At 41.4% G+C, this 18,389-nt stretch overlaps 1 protein-coding gene across 1 annotated transcript; it reads right to left on the bottom strand.

Moving 5' to 3' along the window:
- Positions 1–108: 108 nt before the first annotated feature.
- LOC115366849 (WD40 repeat-containing protein SMU1) lies at positions 109–12,352 on the bottom strand. Its single transcript, XM_030062497.1, has 12 exons — positions 12,227–12,352; positions 10,672–10,882; positions 8,900–9,052; positions 8,389–8,499; positions 7,285–7,413; positions 6,481–6,600; positions 5,422–5,538; positions 4,990–5,117; positions 4,725–4,851; positions 3,164–3,331; positions 2,464–2,616; positions 109–1,639 (listed from the first exon to the last, which is right to left on the bottom strand). Exons 1-12 carry the CDS (start codon positions 12,250–12,252, stop codon positions 1,541–1,543), a joined length of 1,542 nt encoding a protein of 513 aa, XP_029918357.1. The 5' UTR covers positions 12,253–12,352; the 3' UTR covers positions 109–1,540.
- Between the last annotated feature and the right edge of the window lie 6,037 nt (positions 12,353–18,389).

The raw sequence follows: 18,389 nt of genomic DNA, 5'->3' as shown, positions 1-18,389 counted from the left end.
AGTTATTTTAAGGCTTCTAAAAACAGAGTCGAAATGTTGGTGAAATCTGCTTTTGGGATGCGACACAAAGCCAGAAAATTTGTGAACATATGATTTCCACACACTTCATTGTTAAAAAAGCATCTGGTTAAATAGCTTTAATGGCACAGACAGGAGACATTACATGGGGAACGTGTACATAAATAAATCACACACACTTTGACTCGTGTGGACACAAATTCATGCACTTGCAGGGAAATATCTTCTTAAATAGGAAACTGACCACAAGTCCTATGAAGAAACTAATGTGGCTCTTGGTATTTGAAGTTTCTTTCAAAAGCGAGATCCCATGTGAGAAAAATAAAGTTAATCTGTTCTCACTGATTAAAATGCAATATGGGCCTTTAGAAAAAAGAACGAGTCATGTTAAGTCATGATAAGCAGTTCTGTTTTTGAGGATAAAATTACACTTTTGAAAATACAAGAAAACTCCAGGGGAAAGAAATTACAAAATCACAATGATGTATTTTTGAGAGAAACCTTTCAATTCTTGCTGTGACATAAAAAAAAAAAAAAAAAAAGACAAAAGAATACACAAACCAAAAGCACTATCCAACCAGATCTTCTTGGAAAAAACAAATTGCTAATAAAAAATATATTTACAAAAAGGTGGAATTTTCAAAACAACAGCTGAATCTACGGTCTACACACACTCCCCCAACATCATCTGAGAATCTCCCTCCTCTCTGAAGTCAAAAATTCAAAACACACAACTTCAACAAAAAAAAAAAAACTGTTTTTCACAGTTTTGCAAAGTTTAGGCCTTAAACAGCAGAGCCTCATTAATGTGAACTGAGGTAAACACAGTCATAACGTCTTTGTTGATTTGTGAAACTGACATTAAAAGTATCCTAACCAAAAAAATGACACCAAAAAAAAAAAAAAAAAAAAGGCAGTTTGAAACACTTAAGTATTGCTGGTTCATGTTTTGGACAGTTTCTTTCAGAGTCAAATATCCACCACTGAAAAAGTGACACCGATAGTAAATTTTAAAATACAGTGAAATAGCTGAAGGCCTTGTTTGTCAAAATAAAGCTGGATTTTAGATTTTTTTTTCCCCGAGTGGATATTAAAGTCATAGAAATCAACTGTTCACAGAAACAGTGTTTCAAACATCTGCACATGCTGTGAAAAAAAAAACAGGTTCAGATAAATGGGGCTGGACTTTGCTGTTACTCTAAACCCCGAAACTGCCTTCAGTCACATCCATAGCACAACAAGATGAATCCTCTGTGCTGGTACTGGTTACATAAAATTAACATTTTCAAATGGAGGCACACAGCTGAATGTGAGACGGTGTTTCTCAGGTCAGGAGATCGTTCGGATGCTTTACCACCCGGGTTTCATCTGCACCTCCAGTCCACTGTGACCCGCAGGGAAGCCGAGAATCCGAGGCTGTGAAGAAAAACAACAGAAAAATAGAAATCCGTGATGCGTGACGATGGCGGCGGCGGCGGCGTCCACAGTGCCGACGGCGGCCGCTCTGACCTGCCGGCGGCACTCAGGGCTTCCACAGCTTGAGCAGGCCGTCCTCGCTGTAGGTGCTGATCAGGTTCTGGTGCGGGTGGTGGGCGATGCCGATCACGTCCTTCTCATGGACCTGCAGGGAGGAAACACACGACGGCATCAGGACCCAGGCACTCCCACAGAAAACCAGGCCCGACCTGACACCAAGCTGACACTAACAGCTGTGTAACAGTGGCATTAATCATCTGACACAAAATACCGATTTCCTTTAAAAGATAAATTAATATATAACTTTACTCCACTAACAGTCGGGCAGCTCGGTCTGCACAAACGAAACAGCGACAGAAATCTTGAACCTTATTGCAAAGATGTTTTAAACGATATTGTTCAGCCCTACAAGGCATCAATTTGACAGTGATAGAGCGATGATTAAAACGTCACACACAGCATCTTTAGTAGACTTCAAATACACAAACAGGGACTGCAGCTAATAAATTTGAAACTTTAACGTTTAGTCTCCTGCTTTTCCTCTCTGTTTTCTTTATCAATCGATTAACTCATTTTTTAAGTCAAAAATCCTGAAAGCCTCATGCGGAGTGATGAGAGCCTTATGTGATGTCTTCATATTTCCTCTTTCTGACCAGCAGCCAAAAAACCCTCCACAGTAATAATGATATATTTATATGAACGAATATGAAAATCTCATCATCTTGATGACCTTAGTGAAACTGGAATCAGCAAATTTGCGGTAATTTTACTTGATGAATGATGAAAATGATTCATTACTTATTGAATTAAATGAATTTTTAGTCTGCTAGTTGTTTCAGCACTAACAGAAGCTGCGGTAAAGAGTTAAAGATTTGCTGCTGCTGATTCTTCTGCTGGCAGAGTTTGAACTTTCTCCATCAAAGGGAGAGAGGAAGCCGCCGCGGCGTCTCTGTTCCCTCTGATCCGTACCGTCAGCGTTCGCTCCAGCTTGCCGGTGACGGTGCTGAAGCAGTAAAGCACAAAGTCCTCTCCCACGCAGTAGATCCACTCGCCGCGGGGCGACAGCGTGCAGCACACAAAGTCACCGCCTTCCCTCTTACCGGAGCTGAAACTCCTCACGATCTGCACACACACAATGTGATTACAAAACACACACCAGAGAGGAAAATCATGGGTAATGTCACACCATACTCTCACCATAATTTTACAGGTTTCATAACAAAACACCTTTAAGTCAAGCTGGAAATTAAAAAAGCTCCTCTACATTTTCCATTACTGAGAGGAAAAACAGAAAAGATGATTACATGCTCTGAGGTCGTGACTTTAGCTAAGAAGCTTTACATCCGAAATAAGTTAACTAATAAAAATGTCTCAGGAGTAAACAGGGAAAAGGTCTGCCTCAAACTGGAAAAATGAAAACTGTCCTCTCAGATTATCAGATTATTTCACTCTGAGTTAGGGAAATCGTGAAAATAATCCATTTCTTTGAGGCAAGTTAGGTAAAAAACAACATTGCTTGTGAGTTTGTGATACGTGACGTACGACTAACCAACAGCAGCGTTTCTATACATGCAGTCTCTTCAATAAACTCTTAGTATTCTGGGATTTCTAGGACTTCAGGGCACGACATTCTCCCTGCAGCGTTCACTGAACTGAAAACTGAGCTGACCTGCCCCTGCATGTTCATGATGACCACCGTGTTGGAGCGGTTACACACGACGAAGTGCTCGGGGTTTTTGGGCAGCAGGATGACGTTGTTGACGGTGATGTCGGTGCCGGCCGACGTTCCCAGAGGCTTGAAGGTGTTGGTGCACTCGGTGGTCTTCATGTTCCAGACCTGAAGCACGGTTAAAATGTTACTCAGTTAGGGTGGACACACACACATAAACATAGGCATACGGCTGGCACTGGATATATAACAAAAGCATATTTTTCTGATCTGGTTTCCATAGGTTTCAAGAGCCAAGTGTCATGAAATTCACTCAAAAAATACAAACATAACATCTAGGCCGTTTATATTCTACAATTAATTGTGAAGCCCGATGCTAAAATGTGGTGTACTCAAAATTATTCATTCCACATTCAAATTTCTATCATTTTTTTTTTTAAATGGTAAACTGTCTGTTTGTTTGAAATCAGTCAGTGACAGGAACAATAACCAACACAGGAAACAAAGATTAATGAAATTTGTACCATCTAGTGCCGTGTTGTCAAACCATATGCGGTGAGAGAGATGAGAGTCGGCAGGTTTTTGGTGCAGCCAAACGCTACAGCTGGTGGCTTCACTGATCACTTCCTCCTCTCTGGGTTGAAATCTGTGCTAATCAGTGGAATCACCTGCTGCAGCGCTCGCCTGCAGCCAAGACCAGCAGACGCCCGGTCCGTCATAACACTGTTTCCCAACCTAGCGCTCAAGTGCCGCCTGTCTCTCGAGCTTTTGTTCCAGCTCTGCTCCTGCACGTGAGCCAGTTAAGAGCTTAATGCTGATTGGCTGAGCAGTAGAAGGACGTCTACCTGAACAGGAATAACACAAACACTGCGATCCATCGTGCCACTGAGCTCATTCCAGTGCTCTGCATGGATGGCTGCAGCCAAGTCACATTTGCATGGCAAGTCTCTGAATTTGACCAGTGGGTGATAACAGCCTTGAAATAATATCCCAATATTTCAGGATCATTTGCAGGAACAATATTTACTACAAATTACCCTGAAATATTGTTATGGCAGGGGGTTGTCTATTGAAATATATGAAAATTCATTATCCAGTATCTATCCCAGCACTTCTTAATTCATCATTTTAAATCTAGACAGTTTAACACCTTTTTTTGTGTTTTTACTCCATTTTAACTTGCTCACCTTGCTTTTCCCAGCTGTTAATATTCCTGGGCAGAGCAGAAAAAACTGAGCTAACTGGGCTGCTGTATTGCTGATATCATGATATGGCATGTTTTCTTACCTCAAACAAACCCATACCGGTATGACTGTGAATACTATGATATGGCACAGCCCCAATAGTGATGTACTCAGATCGATCTTGCCTAATTTTACAACAGGAATTTGGATGTGAATGACTCCACTGCACATTTCTGACTAGGACGTTTTTTTTTGTTTTTTTTTTGCCAAATTCTACAAAAGTAAAGACCAAATGTTTAAAAAATGCAGGATGGGGCAGCTTGAGGGCTGGACTGGGTTGGGAAACACGGATGCAGTGAGGCGGCTCTTTCTCCTACCTTGACGGTGCCGTCGGAGGAGGCGCTGATGATGTGGTGGCCGTCCGGAGTAAAGGTGGCCTCGTTGACGAACGAGGAGTGACCGCGGAACTCCTTCAGAGATTTACCGGACTTCAGCCCGTGGACCCTGACGCACAAACATGAGGGATTTAAAGCACAAGGTCCAAGAAAAAAAAAAGACAGAGGAGCAGAGATGCAGATGTGTGTCGAGCATTTGACTCAGCTGCTGTCAGGCCGCTTGAATAAATGTGTTTTGTGAGTTTACCTGATGGTCTGGTCGAAGGAGGCGCTGAGGAGCTGGCTGCTGTCCTTGCAGAAGCTGACACAGGTCACGCCTTTACTGTGAGCACGCTCAAACCTCCTGAGACACTGGCCGCTCTGGATCTTCCACACCTACACACACACACACACAAAGAGTGGGGGACAAAGTATACATCATGGTCTGCCTTCTTTTGCTCAATTCACATGTTTTACACCTCAATTTCTGCTTTTCAATACACAGTGATGTCTTAATTTTTATGCTTTGTGGCATCCTGGGAACTCAAATGAAAAACTTCATATTTAGATGAGCTTCACAATCACCAGCCAAATGTGCAGGAAGCTCAGTTTCCCTGGATAAATGTGAGTTAAATAATGCTTGGAGTGGTAATAACAGTTATAAAAAAGAGGTTAAAGTATTTTCTTTTCCGTTGCGGACCTTGATCTTTCCGTCCTGAGCCCCCGTGGCCAACATCTCCGTGTCCCGGCTGAAGCACATGCACAGCACAGCATCGTCCATCATCATGAAGTTATCCTGCGCCTGGTACTTCAGATCCTGTCACACACACACAACACACACAGACGGCCTCAGGTGAAATTATGCGCGGAGCCATTTGGAAAGAGAGCGGCCCCGTACCTGCTGAAAGGTGTATCACTCAGTTACACACACTCCATCAAGCAGCACCAAACAGTGAGCGCTGCAGGACGAGTGCACAGTGTATTTTTACATTTACACTGGTCATTTCATGTGACTATCAAATGGTCACGACAAGACACATTAAGTGAGGATTTGCAACAAACACAAATATGATATGGGTGTATTCTCAGCTCCAGATGGTTCCAGTCTCTCTGCTCACTTCCAGGCCACTGCCTTTTCCTCTTTATTTGCTAGACAGTCAATTTTATTTTAACAGAAGGATGTAAACCCCCCCGTTGCTTTTTGTGTCTTTCTGATATGCCTTATCTTTCTGCACATATCTGTATTTTGAAATTATGTCAACGGTGTGTGTAATAAATGGTAAAAGTCTGAATAAATAAACTTAAAATTACAAATACAACAAATATTAAGTGGTCAGACTTGCACTGTGATTCATTCATAAAATTAATGCAGACATATCTCTCAAACAAGCCATGTAGAGAGATGGCGAGGAGGAAAGAAACAGAAAAAAATAACACATTTAAATGAATAAAATCATGGGAGATGCATAGCAGCCATCTTGTAAAAGGTACAACATTGTTTTGTGTAAGTGAATCTTATTTTCCATGTGTAACTTTTATTTTTTTGCTTCCATCTTGACCAAATTTTGTACCTCAATGGGACCTTCCTGGTTAAATAAAGGATAAATGAATAAGAATAACACACATTTTTGGGCCACTGCAAACATACACCAGAGTGTACGATCACATCTGTATGATCAAAACCTTTGGCGAAATGCGTACATGTAGCTGATTTGACAGAGTCTGACAGTAATACCACGTCTCGCTTGTGTTTTGTTACCTTTCTGATTTTGCCGGTGGTGAAGTTCCAGACCTCGATGAAGCCGTCGACGGAGCCGGTGACCAGATACTGACCGTCAGGGGAGAACCGGGCACACTCGACATGGGACTTCTGTCCAAACTGTGTGTGAGGGACGAGTAAATCACATTACGACACTTACATTGAAAATGCAATGGACATTAACACCAATGACCTTAAATTTCAGTATTATTCAGTCAGATTTCTGGTATCACTTTATTGCTTAATGGCCTGTGTGTTAACCTCTGAATGTTATGCGTGCACCAAAGTGTTAAAAACTTCTATACGTAATGTACTAAAAAGGGTGTAAAAATACAGTTTTAGTCCAACTACCTGCAGTTTTGCACTCTTTATAATCACACTGTGTCTCTGCACCCTTTTAGCTACATTATGCATTATGGAGATATTCATCACAGTATTTATGATCATTTTTCACTGGTTAATAAACTGATAAAGCCATTGTGAAGTTATTGCCTTTAAAATAAAAGCCAAAACGATAATAGAGGTAGAGGTAAAGTGATTATTCTCAAACTGCACAGCTACACAAAATTACACCTGAAGCATTTAATCATCACCAGACAAAAAGGCAAAAGAGATAACAAGCTACATTTGGCAAGAGGGAGAGCAGGCGGAGTGTGTTGGGGAAAACATTTTACTCAGTGCTCTGAAAAATTTGTTTTGTTTATCAAGGTGTGATAAGGTTTTGACCGAGCAGTTTGTAAATAGACAGCGCTGCCTGGAGCGAACGCTGCTCTGTGGTGTAAACCTGAGGGGAGGTGCAGGTACCTTGATGTGTCGGCTGAGCTGCGTGGGGAAGCGCTCCTCCTCCACGTCCTTGACGGCTGCTTTGCCTCTGAACAAGTCGATGGTCATACCAGGAGGCAGGAGGCCCTGATGCTGCTGCCACTTCAGAGACTGGAGGAGGACGAGGGAGACGACGGGACAGCCACAATCATTCTCACTTCTTAACTTAAAACTAACAAAGATGAGCCTGCAGTGGGCAGAGATGCATGCTGGCAGCTTCAGCCGAAGGTAACTGATAGAAATATATGAAATACCTGATTCAAATTTTAACTTCAACACCCAGAGATCATGTAAAGTGACTTCATGTTTACAAACCTGGTCAGTCTTTACTACTTTATAATGAGGGGAAACTAAAGTGACGTGGTAAATATTACCAGTCACTAGACCTCCTCTGACAGGGCTGGGCGATATGGCCAAAAAAAAATTTTTTTCAAACATTTCACAATTTTAATATAGATTTTTCTTGTTTTTTCACTGAATGCTACGACTAACTGATGGGTATGATGGTTCACACATAATTCTTTGGGGCTTGCATGTTCTGTGCACAAGTGCATTGGGGCTAATTTGACAGCACTCAGCATCTATTATAACATTCTTATAACTTCAATCACATTTTACTTACATGAAAAAAAACATAGATTTTATGATTCAGTTGTTTTTTGCATCGATTTAAAACATAAACTTGATTTAATCGATTTATTGCCCAGTCGCAGTTTCTGCTCTATGTGAAAAGTCAAACTCACTGACTTTTCATCATTAAAATGTTTAATTTACATTACTGAAATTAACATATCATGACATTTTTTTCCTTTTTTTTCATATTCAGAGGTCTTCATAAAAGTTTATTTTTCTGTTTTATTCAGCGGGGAAAGTGAACATAATATGAACACAATGTGAAATAAATGTTATGTTTGGTGAAACCCCAATTACTGTTTTTTTTTTTTTTAAATTAAGGCTGTCAGAAATGTAATAAATTCCTTGACTCTCTGGCAGAAACACTTGTTCAAACCTCCATGACCCTCGGGAATCCTGCTGATTACATTTTCTGAGGTTAACCTCACAGCTCCGAGTCTCCAGGTGACTCACCTGTCCCAGCAGGGCCATGAGACGAGAGGGCGGCACCACGCTGACCTCTCCCGCCAGAGCCTGAGCGATCGCCGCCCGCCGCTTCTCCTTACTGCTGCCGTCTGGGTAGGCCTGCACGACAGCGAAAACAACACAACTCCACCCATCTGTCACACGCTCACAAGGAGGGACTCATGTAGAGATTCATTTTGTCCCGCACGCCTGACTGCAGAGACAGGACCTCATCTTCTCAACACACACACTTCATGTCTGTGTACAAAGGGCGTGAAATTAACACCCGCCTACTTCCAAACGCCAGTCAAATTCGTCTTTGGTGGATAAATTCCTATGGGTCAACTGTTTTTCCAATTCAACATAACATGTATGTACTGAAGGGTTTGGTAGATGTGGATTTTTCAAGGCTAAGGGTGACGTTTTATGGCGATACTCAATCTCTTTAAATTTTCATCTGGTCACTAAACTGAACTGTAAGTCTGAAATCTTGCTTGGCACAGTCTTGGTTTGAACTCACCTCTCTGGGGTCAAAGTAGGAGCGAGCCAGCAGGTTCTCCAGGTGGATGTACCTCTCCGGCTGCGTCTGTTTCAGCATGATCATGGGGTCGGTCTGCCTGAGGAGGGAACGGGCTGCACCCAGCTCTCTCAGCTCGATCAGCTCCAACACCACCTGGTCAGCAAACAGCACAGACACACTTAGTGGTTTAGAGGAGACTTTAACACAACCCGTGGCCCTCTGCCTGTCCTGCAGTCTAGACTCAAGATAAAAGGCTTGAAATGATGATGAAATGATGAAAGGTGAAAATGTTGCTCCCCGAAAGACTCCCATCAATAAGCAGAATAATTTAAAAAACAAGAAAAATCTATAGATTTAAACCAGAACAGAATAACACTCTGCACATCTATTTCATGAGACAGGTGTGGAAGAGAAGGACAAGTAGATCAAAAGCTGCAAATGAACCCTCGCACACTGTCTAACTTGCAGTGATACATTTACTTAGGGATGCACAATATATACTGGCGTGTCATCTGTATCGGCTGATAAAGGCTTTAAAGTGAAATATGGGTATTGGCCCGAAATGAAAAATTCTACCAATATGACAGGCCAAGAAGATTACACTGTTATTGTGGATGATTGATGCTCCAGTGAATATGAACATTTTAATATAAAGCCATTTGTATCATCTATGATACATGTTATCAAATAACACATTCCATTTCAGTTTAATCCTTGACCAAAATACTGTTGTATACCTTTGGACACTTCCCATGTTCACCCTGGACCATACCATTGGCACTTCAAGTACTATCATACACTACTCACAAAAAGTTAGGGATATTCGGCTTTCGGGTGAAATTTCAGGATGAACCTAAAATGCATTATAACCTTTACAGGTGAACTTAATGTGACCTTCTGTAAACTTTTGAATGCACATGTCCAACTGTTCAATGTTTCAGTACTTTTTGCACAAGTTGCTGTTCTCTAACAAGGAGTTTAACGGCAAAATTCACATCAGGTGTTTGATGCTCCAGCTCATCGAGGTCGTATCATTAGGGAACGGCTGCTGGAGACTGGGGTACCTCAAATGGAGTGGCCTGCACTTTCTCCAGACCTGAATCCCATAGAAAACCTATGGGATCAGCTGAGTCGCCGTGTAGAGGCTCAGAGCTCTGTACCCCAGAACCTCAATGTCCTGAGGGCCGCCCTTCAAGAAGAGTGGGATGCCATGCCTCAGCAGACAATAAGTCGACTTGTGAACAGCATGAGACGTCGTTGTCAAGCTGTAATTGATGCTCAAGGGCACATGACAAGTTATTGACACTGACATTTTTTGTTGTGGTATACCCACCACTGTTGTTGGCTTTTGTTTCAAGAAATTGTTTGAGATGAGGAAATCACCAGTGTATGCTTCTACTTAAATGCCCTACTTTCATGATATAATATCACTGTAGTGTCAACATTTTATATTTTCCATAAATTTCACCCAAAAGCCAAATATCCCTAACTTTTTGTGAGTAGTGTATATGATACAACAGAAAAATCGTATAAAGACATATTTTTTTTTTTTTTTTTTTACATTTTGTTATAGGACTAAATAAAGGGTTCGATTTCAAAAAATTGGAATTTCCTGCCAATTTTTTCATAGTTCAGGCTTTATAGGGTTAAAAGGCATTGTATTTTATGTCTGCATCTGCCAGTGGGTCATCAGGATAAGAGTGGTCATAATAATATTAATTCTACTGGCAAAGTCAGACAGCGTGCAGTCAATTTATTCGGCCAAAACTCACCTGCTCATAAAGGTCTATGAGGGTCTTGTCTGGCAGCTTGAGGGACTGGATGGCTTGCAGGACGGTGTCCCAGTGGCCGCTGTTGATATCTGCCACAAAGCTCTCGATACTGTCCACTGTGTTCAGGGACACTGTGGTCTCCTCCTGCAGCGTGGCCAGCGTCCGGTGAAGGTTGTTTTCTTTCAGGTACTGCATTATCAGACGAATCACGCTGTGGGGAACAGAGATTGATTGATAGATAGATAGATAGATAGATAGGCATCCAGTAGCTCAGTACAATAGATACACTGATAAATCTGATAAACACACTCAGTCCAAATTGGAAATTAGAAACAGAAATGCACACCATATTTGTAGGTTACAGTAAAATGGCCTGAGCATGAACTAACAGCCCGCACGGCACCAACTGTACAGCCTGTATTCCTGACAAATTAGCTAGTGCAGTAGAAAAACACAATAATAAAATACAAATAAAATACAAATAAAGAACCAACAGCCTGGATAGGTGGCAGAATGATGTACACAAACAAGGCGCTGTCAGTGTAGTAGATGAATAATTGATTCAGCAGATGGATAATAAATTCATGGTGCAAAAAACAGTATGAAGTGACAATGTATTAAGGCATCAGAGATCAGCTGAAAGAATTCAAATGCAACAGAAGGCTGGATAAGATGTTTAGTGATGTGGGAATAGCTGACCATAATAATATAAAACTTAATTGAATCAATGACTATTAAAAGTCAGTGATTATTCAATAAAATACTTCGTGAAGTAACTGTAGTTTTTGTGAATTTTGTGTTTTTGTAGTTTTTGTGAATGAAATTCTGTGAATTTCCTTCGGGATGAATAAAGTATCTATCTATCTATCTATCTATCTATCTATCTATCTATCTATCTATCTATCTTTTTCTACGTCCAAGTGTGAAGACAGAATCATAACGTACATCGCATCGCTATCGAGAAATTTGGCTTAAATATGGAGGAAAGAAATTTTGTCCGTATCGTGCCACCGTACAATTATCGCTAACGTACATGTTGACTGTGATTAGCATGCTAATGCTCCTAACAGGCAGACATATCAAACTGCACATTCTTATTATGCTGAAAAACACATTTCAATTGCAGGGGGATAATGTCGCAGACTTGTCGGCATCTTTCCTGCAACACGTGTGACTAAAGTGATCTGTCTTCACCTGCCTGATGTGATCCTGCACCTCACTGTGAAGCTAACGCTAGCTAACTTAGCCTATGCCAACTGCCACATTTTACAACTCTGTTACCTCAAACAAACCGGAACCCCAAAGACCAACTAGATAATGAAGCATCAGCTTGATAAACGCAAAATAAGTTACAGTTATGTTTATTTTTCTACACCGTGATGTCAAACAAACTATATCCATGAGCAGTTAACTTTAGCTAACGCTAGCTTAGCTTAGCGCGCTAAAGCTAAGTGCACGGACTGCCGGGTAAAAACGGGCCTCCGTAGCGGAAAATTGAGCCGATGAATTTGATCTATAGTCGATACTATTTGTAGGTATTAGCTGGGGTACTTACTCTGCTGATTCCACTTCCAGAGACATGTTTGGTTTTCTGAAAGCTGTGCTGTACCGTTAGCCGAGTTTCTGCAGCAAAGAGAGACGAACCACGCAAACACGGAAGTGCAGGCTGCAGTGAACCACCTTCAAAATAAAAGCCACGTTCAAGACACACATCCCGTACAGTACAACTGAAGCACATCCACAAGTTCACGAGCTCATTGCTGACCTTGAACATGATCAATCTGACATTGATTTCATGATAAACTTATTCTATATGGTAAATTTCACATACATATATAAATGCAGAATTATAAAGATTACCCGTAATGTTGTTTTTTTTTTTTTTTCACGTGAATTTAAAGAAGACTATCAAACACATAAACACTAAAATTGTAATAAAACTGTCAAACTGTATTGTGAACTCTTTAAAGATGAATAACTATCTTTTTTCTAATAATGGAGTTTACAAAGCAGAATTTTTATTTGTTATTAATTTGTTTTTGTTTTTATTTTAATTCATACTCCTGTTTCTTTGTACAGTATGATGTTGAACACATGTCTGAAATATTTCTAGATTTGAATGTGTTTTCCTGGTTATGATGTGTTAAAGACTGATGAATGCCACCCAGCTCTCAAAAGAACAGAACTTAAAAAATACCTCAGGAGTTAAGGATGACACATTTTCGGCATCGTAACCCAAAACATAAGAACATTTCATTCCATTAAATTCAAGACAGACATTTAAAAGTCTTACATGAATTTTAAGGGCTTAGGGGCTTAGGGCCTTGCCATCTTCAACCCCAAAAACATCCTTTTTTCTTTGAATTCTCAATTAATCATTTGAAAACTGTGTCAACTTCAGATTTCTTGTGTTTTAAAAGTTTGTGAAAGGCGTCTGAACACAAAAGCCGTATAATTTCCATCAAACTCTCAGTCTACTGTCTGTAATATTTCTCAGAAAATCACCACTGTTCCCTGATTTGCTTCCAAAAACGGAGTCACCTCACTCCACATTGTGTTGTTGACAGTTGGTAGTTAAATATACGGGTCATACACGGGTGAATCGTGCAAAGACGGCTGAAGAGTGACAGCTCTTCAATACAGGCCGCCCTGCAGGTATTGTGCTCAGAGAGCCACAGAGTTTTCAGCAGCTGTCCAACATTTCAAATCAGTTTTGTAAAACTGAATGGCACAACCCACATCTGTCTTGTTCCAAGGTTTACAAACCCTTCATTTACTCAGCATCGTCCGCTTCACTTGACAGCTTAATGGATTGGGAAAAGCGCTAAAACCACCAGGGTTACGGCTCCATTCCCACAGAGGCTACTTATGATTTTTTTGTGTGTTATTATTTATTTATTTATTTTAAGTAGACAGTGTGGCTGAAACTATCCACTAAATGGCACATCACTGTTTTCACGCGAAAGCTGCATGACTACAGTTTTGGTGATTTTCATGTTTTAAACTTCAGCAGAAGGATTACAGGCTGAGAAAGTGACAGCTGAGGTTATGAATTCCCATTAAAACCAGACTGGATAAATTCAGAAAGCCTGCTGGTCAATCTGAAAACAGTTCAGGCACACAGCTCTTCTGAAACTGCAAAGATGTTTATTCCTGTCAAGTCAATTTTGGGGGGAAAATCCCCACAAAGCCTCAAGTATCAACCTGCTGTTGGGGGGTCTGCTGTTCATCTTACTGTATATCAATGGTTCTCAACCTGGAGTCCAGGGACCGACAATGATCCTTAAAGAGGCTCCAGAGGGTCGCCTGTAGAATAATTTCACTCCCTAAAAGTTTGCACTGCAAAATTCTCCATTTTAACAAGTAATTTACTCTCATTTTCAGTCTTTTTCCCTAAAACAATGAAAAAAACAACAACTTTCAGCAGGATGAGATGATCCCATCTGCTTGTTAATCAACTTGTTTCCAGAATTTTCTTGACTCAAGTGTCATTTTCTTCATCCCAGTGAGCTGATCTGCCTTAATCGGCTCTGTTTCAACATATTTATGGTGTACTTGCCTGCACTGGAAACAAGTGGGATTATCTAATCCCACTGGCAGATTTTTTCACTTGTTCAAAGAATAAACAAGATTTGAGGACTGATTCTGAGAAAAAATGACGCGTGAGGATGGAGATTTTTGGCAGCTCACACACACACACACACACACACACACACACACACACACACACCCACACACACCACATCACAGACTATCAATGCAATCCATCAGTACATTCCAAATAGACTCAAATATATGCACAAAATATATGCAAAAATGCACACTCCCACAGGTTAATGCACACAATAAAAATATACAGCAATTAAGAAATCAAGTGCATGTGTCTGTTAATGATAATTATTACCTATGTGGTTTTATTTGATGGTAATTTGAATTGATAACACCTGGGATGAGTGCTGTTTGCTGAAGTCATACAGCATAAATAGAGTTTTTAAAAAGAGTTTGTTGGGACACAAGTTCTCCAAAAGCAGGTACAAGGTCTAATGGGTTTCTATTCCTGGGCTGTTGACATTCAAAAGTTTGGGAGCCCTGCTTTACATAATGTCCTTGACAGTCTGCACAGTCCTCCCCTGCTCCTCCCAGGCTGGCCAACAGGGGGAGCTCTCTGCACAGCGATGGTGCAGAGGCCCTCCTGACTCACGACTCTGCCAGTGAAGGTCTTTCAAGGTTATGATGATGATGCTCGGTGCAGCAGCACCAATTCACGTCTGCAGTCCCACGCCTGGGTTTGATTGTTTTGGGCCATCATGACATAATCCCACTGTGAGCCCCATCCACACTGGAAATGAATTTGGCAGATACTACACAGCAGACCTCGCTCGGTTTCATTTGCCTTTGCAGATGGAGAAATACATTGGGAGGTGATGAGGGAGGGAGGGAGGGGTGTGTGTGTGTTGGGCACAATACCATAATACTGCAGTCGTTTTGCATATATTAACATAAGAGTGTAAGGAAGACGTCAACATAATTTCCCCCTCGTCTGGTCTCACGGAGCAGACAGCGTTTCGAGAGTGGGTGCCAGTGGTTGTGAAGGACTCGCCACAAAGCTGGACGCCCAACAAAAAAACCCCAAAAAAAACACAAAAGGGTATAATATAATCGCCTCTTCCTCCTTGACAAAACAAAGAAAAAAACAACAACAGCATTTTGTCCAGCGCTCTATTTGGTATTCTATAAAATTACCCCATTCTCCCCCATTTTACAACTTAATTAGACCACATTCCCATCACACATAAATTTGTAGTTTCTTTGTGGTGCCAGGGAGGAAGCGACAGTAATGTTACCAATAATTTTTTTCTCTTACAAGAGTCACAGGGACAATCAATGACATTTTTACTGGGGGGAAAAATGACTATAATATAACTACAGAGGCAGATGAAGTTATGGATCAATACCAGTGACTCAGCAATTACTTAATTGGGTGCAGAGATTTCTGGCTTTCAAATCTCTTCTCTTTTGGAAAGCAAACTCAAATAAGAAACGACCCCCTGCAGCAACCAAAAGTACGTCTGGTGTGGTTTTACATTGTGGTGCTCACCCCAAGGGCAAGGCTCTGGTGCCATTTTATGTGGTAATCTCATTTTCTTACATTTTATTGATGTATCAAAAAAACCTGTGTGGCATTTTGGTGAAATCCTTCATCAAGGTGAGTGGTGGTGGATGCATGTCGGACTGCCAGGCTGGACTTGAGGGTTTTAAGTGCCTTGCTCAAGTGAGCCTGAACTGATGAGGGGAAGGAAAAACATTCATCACCAGGTTTACAAGACCGGTTCCTCTCAGCCAGTCCAGGAATAAGAGGGGGCGGCTCTGCGCTGGGCAGCCTGCTTCACTAACCTCTAGGCTGCTGCCACCACCTCTGGTTGCTGAATGATTCATGACATGAACAACACAGTCATGCAAATTGTATGAAATGAGCTCAAGCTCTGTGACACAGATTAAAGTTTAAGAAATGTCAACATTACATTAACATTATTGACTTTTAAAAATCCTTTTTTTCTTAAATAAAACAGGATGAGATTATCCCATTTTTTCCAGGATTTTTTTTTTCAGGGACCAAGGACGAATCTGTTGCAACAAGGCAACATAATAGACAAGATCTGAACACTGAAAATGAGACTAAATCACTTGTCAACATAGGGATTTTTTTTTCGCAGTGCACATGCCTCCAGTAATATATAAACACAGCATGACTTGGACATGTCATTTTTGCCTATTTTGTCATGCAAAGAGGTTAGCTGAAGGTTAAGTTTCAGAAAGCAAAATAACTTTAGTGAGGGTTATGGCTACAGACAGCAAACTAAAATAATTTGCTTTTCACATTAGCATCTTGTGGCTTAATAACTGAAGTTAACTGGAGTCGCTCATGTATACACCGACATAATTCAAAGACTGAGCAAACAAGTGACTCGCTCAGCTGTATTGTTAAGTTATATCACTGCACTGTTGCTCTTGTTAAAGGACAACACCAATAATTTCTTATGTTCGACCTTTTTACAACAATTTATCAAATTTTGTCACTGCCAATGACGTTCTCGCCATTCATAAACCACAGAACTGCTAATTTGCTGTGGAGAGCCCAGGGGACTATTTTCCCTGGCGGAGGGACCGTTTCACTCTGCCAATTTCATCAGTGCTGCTGCTTTGAGGAAAACTAATGTGGATGACTTTATTATGGTGACTGAATACTGGTGCAAAGAAGGTTTGAAGTCTCTAAAAGTTCATTTTCATATCATAGTGGAGAGAATTAAAACCAACGGCTGGATAAAAGGGAGGAAAAATGATAGCATAGTACTCCGATACAACTACTTGCTTCAGAAAAACAATAACAGAAACATGAGGTATATATATTTTGTAATTATTATGCTATAAACATGCACAATCATCAGTGTGGTCCTTTTAGAATTGTATTAAGTGTGAACATTGAAGTGTGGGTTAAATCAACACCCTTACTTTCCTTAATTTCTTTTCCCTTCTTGTGTCTCTGTGTAAGCCTTTCATGATGAAGAAACATAATTCTCTCATCTTTCACACCCAAAGGACCATATTTGTATTTTAAGACATCATGTTCATTTCACAAAATTTGATGAGAGCCGGCTGATGTGGAGAACATCCCAGACTGTCCCCCTCTGATTGAAAAACAGCGACGTCAGAACTACAAAGCCCCATCTCTTTGTTTGGCTTTTTTAAGAGCTCGCTCTCGAGTGCGCCCAGCTGCCGCGCAAAATGAACAAGGCTTCGTTAATTTGCTGCTGAGAAGTTTCTCACTGCTCCTCGCTAATGGCTGACGTCTGCGCCAGCCACTCAGCCCTCGAGTCAGGAGGAGCGGGGGGAGGAGGGGGGAGTCAGGGGTGAGGGTGAACGTCATCATACAAGCAATAGGTCTTGATGGATCTGCTCCCGTAGGGCTGCTGCTCCTTAGATGTCAGGGCCATTCCTATTGGCATCTCCATTATTCTCCACGGAGGCATTAGAAAGCAAGGGGATTCATTGATAAACCCTTATTGATATTCTCCATCTTCTGCGGCTCCTGTGGCAGCGGGACTGCATTCAGGTTGCTGGAGAGCGGCGCACACAGCACATACAAAGGCAAAGAAGTGGGTGAATTAACAGCGTAACAGCTTGCATTGGAGTGCAATAAATTACGGGTCATCAAGGTGATAAAGCATTGAGCTGGAAACGGGATTGCGTCCCAAGGCTGTGTACCAGTCAGCACACATGCAGACTGATATATGTTTGTCCCTAAGCAGTCTGGGTAAGCGAGATACACAGTGGGGGCGTGCTTCTACCCGTCACGATGTAAATGAGGGCTATCCGCTTACCCGGCGAACACCGCTGCTTCGCCTCGGCTGAAAAGCGTCCTCGGCTGTCAGCCGTTGTATTTACATGAAAACACCCGCAAAGTGCTGACACAAGCGGACAGTTTTGAGTGCTGTAAGCTCTATCTTTTCACGTGCCGGGCTATCTCGGCTTGCTCCAGTGCCTGCATTCATGTAAATCTGACATCTACAAGTTCAGTTCTCTTTTCGTGGGGCATTTTTGAGAATTCACAGGAGGGCTCTCTGAATATTAAAGGAATATGTCAGTATCTTTTCAGCCAGAGAAGGGATCAAAAGCAAGCTTTTGGAGTGGGATGCAATGGCTATGATGAGCTTTGAGGC

This window comes from Myripristis murdjan, chromosome 10 (genome assembly GCF_902150065.1).
Source record: "Myripristis murdjan chromosome 10, fMyrMur1.1, whole genome shotgun sequence".
Lineage (NCBI taxonomy): Eukaryota > Metazoa > Chordata > Actinopteri > Holocentriformes > Holocentridae > Myripristis > Myripristis murdjan.
The sequence above is the reverse complement of the archived record's forward strand: the minus strand, read 5'-3'. Positions and strand labels throughout refer to the sequence as shown.